A 9977-nucleotide genomic window follows, 5' to 3' on the forward strand; every position below is an offset into this window, starting at 1 on the left:
CGTTTATAAAATTGCGTTCTTTTGGAGTTGCACATGCGCACTTCAAAGTTGGCGTTCCCTAACGGAAATATATATTAGAACGCGCCAATAGGATCACGCTATGTCGTGCTTGTCTCTGCCCACCTCCTTCAAATCAAAATCAAATCAAATTTTATTGGTCACACACACTTATTTCGCAGATGAAATTGTGGGTGTAGCGAAATGCTTGTGTTCCTAGCCCTGACAGTGCAGTAGTATCTAGTATCCTTGCTTGTTCTGCCCAGTCATTAGCTCACATTGGAAACGACAGGCTGTGGTCTATCTTGGGTTAGGTATACATTTTGGGGGGAAATAACGTTTTAAAAAAAAATATATATTAATATGATAACAGCGGATGTGGATATTTGTGTACCTATAGCAGGCTAGGGTTTTATAAATACTAGGAATAGGCTACTTTCATCGATATGATGATGAATGTAGGAATAATGATGAGGATGAATCAGTTTGTTAGGTCACAACGTAGGCTACATTAGAAGTCATATATTTATTTTCTATGGGTGCAGGATTTAGAAAAACATCTCACTTTTTTGAACGAGGCTTTCAGGCTGCAGTCGACAACTGGTGCCTAGAATTGCTCCAAGCCTTGCCTACTTCATGTAAAGTGATGTGGTGATTGAACAGTCGCATCTTCTTATTTAATTGGGAAACAGATGCTGATGCTGAACACGCACATCGTTGAAAGCTGTTGAAAAAAATATTATTGTAAAAAGCGAAAGACATCACTTTCTCTGTGCAAGGTAGCCTAGAGTCGAATATTTTGACATTCATTTTAGATATCTGTTTATTGCGCACGCATGCCCTTCAACCTGCGGCATTTCGGGGTTTCATGTATCTATTTTTTTATCTGCTCTTGAAGGTATCCGCATGCCTCTGCGGTCAAATCGTCCCCGCCCCCCGGGTTCAAAAGATTGGAGCTCCTAAAAGCGGGATCCCCATTCGCCTTGGCTCCAGACCAGATGATCTGAATCTGTTGGGGACCAGAAAAGAAAGGGGTAGCCTACTGGAAGCTTTGACTTGATTCTGCCATGTCCAGACAGCAGCATGTTCTCTCCCGATTTGGAAACGGATACCACTGCGGAAGACACAGCGCCCAACACCCCCAATGATGGAGAGGATGCACCTGCCAGCATTGATGTACTGGAGGAGGTGAGCGCTAGGATACGCGGTTGAACGTAGATTACATAATAGTAATGACAGCATCATCCTGAGAATGCGCATAATGATGTATTTTTTATGAAATAAAAGTATATGATAAATAGCCTTCTAGCCTACTGTATATATTTGGTGGAAAGGCAACTTTTTCATTGGTGCAAACAAGTGCAGCCCGCAGCCTTATGAGAAAAGGCACACAATGAATAGGCCTTACCTGTGGACCTATATCATTTTGATTGTTGCTATTCATGAGTAACTTGGCGGGGAAATGTATATTTTCTGACAGAAGTTTGATCAGATTTAGATATGACTATCCTTAGGCAAACACCTTTTTAAGGGAAAAGAGTGGGCAGAATTTTGGGGGGCGTTTCCCCCCATATCGGACAACCCCCTCTCTATGCGGAAAATGGCCCCTGAAGATTAATGTGTTCAAATCCATTTATATGTTTTTTTATGTAGGAGTGTTTTAGTAATTGATTCTTAAAAGCTAAAGTCTAGGTATATTATTTCAATCAAATAATGGAACAAAATGGGAGAGGGGGGGCAAAACTGGGGAGGCAAACATACCCACTTAATATTGTACTACTTTATTAAAAAACAATTAAAATTTTTCTCTCTAACCAAGTGGATTATTTGTATTCAGGCTCCCCTACTGGTATAGTGTATTAGGAAAGTATTTATACCCCCTTGACTTTATCCACATTTTGTTACATTACAGCCTTATTCTAAAATGTATTAAATATTTTTTTCCCGTCAATCTACAGACAATACCCCATAATGACAAAGCAAAAACAGGTTTTTCAATTTTTTTGCAAACGTATTAAAAATGAAAAACTTAAATATCACTTCTACATACAGTACGTATTCAGACCCATTACGCAGTACTTTGTTGAAGCACCTTTGGCAGTGATTACAGCCTTGAGTCTTCTTCAGTATGACGTTACAAGCTTGGGACACCTGTATTTGCAGATTTTCTCCCATTCTTCTCTGCAGATCCTCTCAAACTCTGTCAGGTTGGATGGGGAGTGTCGCTGCACAGCTATTTTCAGGTCTCTCCAGAGATGTTCGATCAGGTTCACTTGCGGGCTCTGGCTGGGCCACTCAGGACAATCAGAGACTTGTCCCGAAGCCATTCCTGCATTGTCCTGGCTGTCCTGTTGGAAGGTGAACCGTCGCCCCCAGTCTGTGGTCTCTAGCGCTCTGGAGCAGGTGTTTATCAAGGATCTTTCAGTACTTTCCTCAGTTCATTTTTCCTCTATCCTGACTAGTCTCCCAGTTCGTGCCACTGAAAAACATCCCCACAGCATGATGATGTCATTACCATGCTTCACCATAGGTGTAACAGTACAAATTTAGTCCGTCCCCTTGCCCCTACCCGGGCTCGAACCAGGGACCCTCTGCACACACAGACAACTGACACCCATGCAGCATCGTTACCCTTCGCTCCACAAAAGCCGCAGCCCTTGCAGAGCAAGGGGAAACACTACTTCAAGGTCTCAGAGCAAGTGACATCATCGATTGAAACGCTATTAGCGCGCACCACCGCTAACTAGCTAGCCACTTCACATCGGTTACATAGGGATGGTGCCAGGTTTCCTCCAGACGTGATGGTTGGCATTGAGGCCAAAGAGTTCAATCTTGGTTTCATCAGACCAGAGAATCTTGTTTCTCATGTTCTGAGAACATGCAGGTTGTCATGTGCCTTTTACTGAGGAGTGGCTTACGTCTGGCCACTCTACCATAAAGGCCTGATTGGTGGAGTTCTGCAGAGATGGTTGTCCTTCTGGAAGGTTCTCCCATTTCCACAGAGAAACTCTGGAGCTCTGTCAGAGTGAGCATCAGGTTCTTGGTCAGGGAGGTGACCAAGGCCTTTCTCCCCCGATATCTGTTTGGCCAGGTGGCCAACTCGAGGAAGAGTCTTGGTGGTTCCAAACTCCTTCCATTTAAGAATGATGGAGGCCACTGTGTTCTTGGGGACCTTCAATGTTGCAGAATTATTTTGGTACCCTTCCCCAGATCTGTGCCTCCACACAATCCTGTCTTGGAGCTCTACGGACTATTCCTTCGACCTCAAGGCTTGGTTTTTGCTCTGACATGCACTGTCAACTGTGGGACCTTATATAGACAGGTGTGTGCCTTTCCAAATCATGTCCAATCAATTGAATTTACCACAGGTGGACCACAATCAAGATGTAGAAACATCTCAAGGATGATCATTGGAAACAGGATGCACCTAGGCTTAATTTAGAGTCTCATAGCAAAGGGTCTGAATACTTATGTAAATAAGTTATATTTTTTGTATACATTTACAAAGAATTCAAAAAACTCGTTTTTGCTTTGTCATTATGGGGTATTGAGTGTAGATTGATAAGTAAAACATTACATTTAATCCATTTTAGAAAAAGTCTAACGTAACAAAATGGAAAAAGTGAAGTGGTATGAATGATTTCCAAATGTACTGTATAACGAAGTTTGGAGCTCTAACTTCATTAGATTATTTATATACAGTACCAGTCAAAAGTTTGGACACACCTACTCATTCCAGTTTCTATATTTTTACTATTTTCTACATTGTAGAATAATAGTGAAGACATCAACACTATGAAATAACACATATGGAATCATGTAGTAACCAAAAAAAGTGTTAAAAAAACTTTTACGTTACAACTTTATTCAAAATTAATTAAATAAAACAAATTCCTCAGCAATCTACACACAATACCCCATAATGACAAAGTGAATACAGGTTTTTAGAAATTGTTGTATTAAAAATAAAAAACAGATACCTTATTTACATAAGTATTCATACCCTTTGTTATGGGACTTGAAATTGATCTCAGTGCCATCCTGTTTCCATTGATCATCCTTGAGATGTTTCTGTGTATAACTTTTCTAAATGACAAAATATTTAGATCAATGTATCTCAAAATCCTTTGCTTGGAATGACTTAATTTGAGGAGAGATGAAACCCCACTCCAACCTATTCATCAGATGCAAGAAACTGTACTGAGTGCAATTTCTGTATCACAAAATATTCTGTTCTCTGGAGTCTAATAATGGCATCACAATTGATTTACCAGCAAAATACTATTTCATTTAATAGTTTCTCAGATTGGATGGAAGTGTAATCAAATTAAATGAAATGTATTTCTATAGCCCTTCGTACATCAGCTGATATCTCAAAGTGCTGTACAGAAACCCAGCCTAAAACTCCAAACAGCAAGCAATGCAGGTGTTGAAGCACATTGGCTAGGAAAAACTCCCTAGAAAGGCCAAAACCTAGAGAGGAACCAGGCCCCCCCCATGTCCTGCCTGAGTCAGCCCTTTCTGCCAGCCTCAGCATTGCTGACTGAACTCTCCCTTTATCACATATCAGTTCATTCAATGTTTCTCGCATGACGCAACAGTCCTCCTTATTGGTGAAAAGACCATGACACTTCGTCTATGTGGTCAGTTGATCATCATGGGTGGATGGCTGTTGTACACCTGAAAAGACCTGAATTAGGAGAAACAGTCAAAACATGTATGCTTCTTTACAACAGGACAAAAGTACAAATACAGTATGTACGTTTACCCTGCCTAAACGTTTTATGTCCAGTTGACTTAGGTCTGGGACACTATACTTATTGTACTGGAAATAAATAGAGCACCTCTGGGACGATGCCTCTGCTGAAGAGGACACATTTCATTGGCAGTCAGAATTGCAAATGTGAGCCATTTTGAAGATGCCAGGACAGACCGGGGTAGCCGCAATCAGCTCTTCACTTGACACTTAGCAGATATACTGTACAGGGTACGAAGAATGTGTAATCCAATTACCTGTGCGTTTGATTCTGTTGTGGTCAAGTTAAGTATAGAAAGTCAATGTTCATTTTAGCAGCAGAGTTCACTGGGGGATTGAGGAGACGCTTGCCCTGTCGGAAATGGCGCCTACTTACTGTAACCCATGCAAAGATGGTTGAAAGGTTAGCAGTAACATTGTGGTGAGGAAGGATTTGGGTGGAATGTTAGAGTTGTACCTAACGTTATTTGCAGTTGTTTTCAGTGGTGTAAAGTACTTAAGTAAAAACTACTTTAAAGTACTACATAAGTCGTTTTTGGGGGTATATGTACCTTAATTTACTATTAACATTTTGGGCAACTTTTACTTCACTACATTCCTAAAGAAAATAATGTACTTTTTACTCCCTACATTTTCCATGACATCCAAAAGTACTTGTTACATTTTGAATGCTTAACAGGATAGGAAAATTGTCCTATTAACACACTTATCAAGAAAACATCCCTGGTCATCCCCACTGCCTCTGATCTGGCGGATTTACTAAACACAAATGCATCTTTTGTAAATTATGTCTGAGTGTTGGGGTGTGCCCCTGGCTATCTGTACATTTTAAAAACAAGAATCAGTTGACAAGAACCATCTTGTAATAATAATTGAAATTATTACAAGAGTCATTTGAAATTATTTATACTTTTGATACTTAAGTATATTTAGAACCAAATACCTTTTTGACTTTTACTCAAGTAGTATTTTTACTGGGTGACTTCCACTTTTACTTGAGTAACTTTATATTAAAAAGGTATCTATACTTTTACTCCAGTATGACAATTGGGTACCTTTTCCACCACTGGCTGTTTTCATTGAGCAAAGTAGCCTTAAAATGAAATTCCTGCAAGCTACTGTACATGGTATCGCTTCAACCTAATTTACTGTACTTGGAGTTTCAAAAAGCTCAGCACGCTACAGCTCTGCTATATTAATTAGCATTTTGCCCGACAGCAATATTGGAGCACTGCATTTTTTTTTTAGGCTCATTGGTGTGTACTCACTTTTCATCATGTTTTACCATTCTCTTTCATATGCTACAGTAGATCTATTATTCATGTGACCCTGTTGCTTTCTGACCCGTTGAAAACCTTTCAATCTGTATAGGTAAATCTGTATAGGTAAAGCTGTATAGCTAAAGCCTACATTGTGATCCAGCTCTCCTTAAACACAGAAATATAGACAAACTGATCAGACATGGCATGGCAACGTAAAGAAATGGTTGTACTTTCATTAGAGATTCCCTAGGGAATTCTGGAAGCTCTTCAAAACACTGTTCTCCTTTTAATAACTCTGCTAAAAGCTATTTAAATGCAGCCATTTGTCATCCACAACTATCTTTTTCAAGTTAAGAGTATTGTATGTAAGCTTTTCTCTCGCTCTCTCCCTTTTCACTACTCTCTCTCTCTGCAGCAGCGGCCTGTGAAGCAGTCACTGAGTGCCTGTATGTGCCGAGAGTCCCACTGGCGCTGCCTTCTCCTCTCCCTACTCATGTACAGCTGCCTTGGCACTGTGGCTTGGTGCCAGCTCACCCGAGTCACAAAGCTCAGCTTCGACTCATCCGTCACCTCCCTGACGGCCTCGATTTCCTCACTCAGAGGGGTTGGCATGGGAGGCCGCTCTATGATCTACCATGACAGCCCCTGCTCTGACGGCTACGTGTACATCCCTCTGGCTTTCCTGTTCATGCTCTATGTCGTCTACCTGGTAGAGTGTTGGCACTGCCGGGCTTGCAGTGAGCTACAGTGTAAAGCTGACGTGGATAGCGTATATGAGCGGGTATTGCGGATGCGACAGGCTCGTCCGTGTGTTTGGTGGAAGGCCATAAGTTACCATTTTGTTCGGAGGACCAGACAGGTGACCCGCTACCGGACCGGGGATGCCTACACCACCACCCAGGTCTACCATGAGCGGGTCAACACACGCGTGAGGGAGGGAGAGTTTGACTACAGTCGCTGCGGTATGCGGGACGTCTCACGGGATCTACGTGGACTGGAGAGCCACCCGGCGACAAGACTCCGTTTCACCAAGTGCTTCAGTTTCGCTGGGGCCGGACCAGAAAATAATTACCTCAACCAACGTGCCAGGTTCTTCTCAGAGATTGAGGGTTTGGATGACTATATGGAGGCTCGGGAAGGGATGCAACTGAAAAACGTGGACTTTAAAGAGCACCTGATAGCCTACGTGGACCCTGACCGGTTGCCCTGGTATACTTCTCAGGTGGCGTTCTGGTTCACTGCTCTGCTCATGCTGTCCTGGCCCCTGAGGGTGCTTATAGAGTACCGTACAGCCTTTGTGCACTACCATGTTGAGAAGCTCTTTGGGCTGGAGTACAGCCACAGCAGCCCCTCTCCAACAGAGGAGGAGGTTCCCATCAGGGGTGGTCTCCCTCGGGTAGATACCGTGGACAGCACTGAGCTGGAGTGGCACATCCGCTCCAACCACCAGTTGATCCCCAGCTACTCAGAAGCCATGCTGATGAACCTGGGGGCTTCGGACTCTGGTACAGCTGATGACACCAGGTCCTCTAACTGCTTCCTGCTAGACAGCCACCCAGCCCAGAGCTATGGCACGCTGGTGCAGGACTGTGAGCACTGCTGCCAGCTTCAGAGCGAGGTTGGACAGAGGCGGGCCACCACCAGCTCCAGCTGTTCCTCTATCTTCTCCCATCATGCCTTTCACTCCCGCCTCTCCCTGGACACCTCACACTTCTCACTGTGCCGGATGTACGGCTCTCGGCGCACCATAGGCCTGTGGAGGAGCCGCAGCAGCACACAGACTGACCGCTGCTGCGTGGATGAGCAGTGTTGCCGTTCCTACTCCAGCCAGCTGGCTCTCAACGAGAGCCCACCCAGCTACCGGGACGCACGCTTCTTCCCCGTCCTCATTGTGCACCGACCCGAGGGCTGCGGTAGTGGGGACTCCACCACAGAGGTGCGGCGCTATTATGTCCGCCGGGGGTCCTGCTGCCTGGAGACCTCACTCTGAGGGACCAAGAGACATTTGACTGATTCAGTAACAATATATTCCAAATTATATTGAGAGTCCAAGAGCATATAAAGACTGTTCTGTTGACAGCCCTGAAATTGTGTTACACAACTGTCTGTGTTGTATGTTCAGATTCATATAAAAGGCTGCATAGTTCAGTCTCTTGTGCACGTTGGATCTGTATTGGTATTATCTCCTGCTGCAGACATGATTGTGAGTCAAACTAAAAGAGCTGGATTTGAATGTTTGATTCAGCGATGACCAGCTCTCAGTGCGGTGCATTTGGTATTATGTCATCGTGAAAAGTTGCCCTTTTCTGTTAAAAAAAAAAGACATTTGTATTGTCTTCATCCTGATGGGCCACATGTTTATTACTGTTACCCTGTTTAGTCATCATTGCCAATTTCAAAATGCCTTCAATGACACATTCTGAGTGTGTTTTCACACTTGGTCCCTTTCAGCCAATTTTTGGGAAATCAGTGCGGTTCGCTTAATTTTTTTTGTGCAGTGTGAACTCTCCAAAGGAACTCAGAACCCTCAAAAGAGTCCAAAGTGAACTGAACTGAGACCATCTCGAGATTCACTTTTTTAGGGCAATGTGAACACAATCTCCCCAGGTTCGCTTATCATTATTCACACACCACACACTAGCCACTGCAACACCATTTCCCAAGACATAACCCCTCACATTGGTGCCACAAAAGAGATGATGTGCAGGTTTGTGGATAACAACGTGTGCCGTTTTTGGATATTGATTAGCGATTGTCAAGGATGTACAGACATTCAAATATGTGTGTGGAGTTTAGTTCAGATTATTTGTTTGCAATATGTGATCTTTTGGTTAAGAGAGAGCTGTTTATTCGATTGTGAGGTTTGAACATTATGAGAAGGCAACAACATATTTGGTGAGAATCACAACATAGGACCTAGAATTGATTATGTACCCAAAAAGAAGAGTAGCGTTGGGTGTACAATTTTCAATTACAGCCTTATCGTCAGTTATTCTTCTGTTATTTATTATGTTACCAATAATATGAACATGTTAATACCTTCTGATTATTATTATTATTATGTCTCATCTTTTAACTAAATTAAATATATTAGCTTCCAAAATGTAAGTAGGTGTGTCTAGCTGTCCAATAACATTGATGGAATGGCTTGTCCTGCACTTTGTAAAAACCCAGAGTGCATTGAGTGAATGTTGAAAACAGGAACCAAAACCTGTCTTAGCAATGTGAAAGCAAAGACAACTCGGACCACAAAACAAGGGAAGTGAACTGGCAAAAGTGTTGAGTCCTCATTTAAAGGCAAGGGCAATGTGAATACAAAGATAACGGAGTTCTTTAGATTATTTTTTTTAAATCCTAGAGTTCACTTTAAAGAGGACTGAGATTGGTTCTTTTCAAGAGGACTATATGTGAAAGCACCCTAAAACAACACCAAAGTCACAGAAAAACAAACTGCCTGATCTACATTGAACACAATATTGAGAAGTTATTTTCTTTGCTTTTGCATGTTTCTAATGGAACAAAATGTATCTGTGTCAAGTAAGTGAAAGTAGCATACTATGTACACTACCGTCCAAAAGTTTGGGGTAACTTAGAAATGTCCTTGTTTTCGAAAGAAAAAGCACAAAAAAAAGTGTCCATTAAAATAACATCAAATTGATCAGAAACAGTGTCGACATTGTTAATGTTGTAAATGACTATTGTAGCTGGAAACAACAGATTTTGAATGGAATATCTACATAGACGTACAGAGGCCCATTATCAGCAACCATCACTCCTGTGTTCCAATGGCACGTTGTGTTAGCTAATCCAAGTTTATCATTTTAAAACTCTAATTGATCATTCGAAAACCCCTGTACTACTCCCTTCAACCCCTGCTCTTTGAAGGGAGTAGTACACAGCGCTGTACGAGATCTTCAGTTTCTTGGCAATTTCTCGCATGGAATAGCCTTCATTTCTCAGAA

The 9977-nt window shown here is 42.3% G+C and overlaps 1 protein-coding gene across 1 annotated transcript; it reads left to right on the forward strand.

The window, feature by feature from the left end:
- Window positions 1-6418: 6418 nt before the first annotated feature.
- LOC112257128 (transmembrane protein 151B) lies at window positions 6419-9640 on the forward strand (the record flags this gene model as incomplete). The annotated part of the gene is made up of 1 exon (XM_024430691.2): window positions 6419-9640. A coding segment is annotated over one exon (1587 nt), but the record flags the coding sequence as incomplete, so codon positions are not given.
- Between the last annotated feature and the right edge of the window lie 337 nt (window positions 9641-9977).

Source organism: Oncorhynchus tshawytscha, linkage group LG08, assembly GCF_018296145.1.
Source record: "Oncorhynchus tshawytscha isolate Ot180627B linkage group LG08, Otsh_v2.0, whole genome shotgun sequence".
Taxonomy (NCBI): Eukaryota; Metazoa; Chordata; class Actinopteri; order Salmoniformes; family Salmonidae; genus Oncorhynchus; species Oncorhynchus tshawytscha.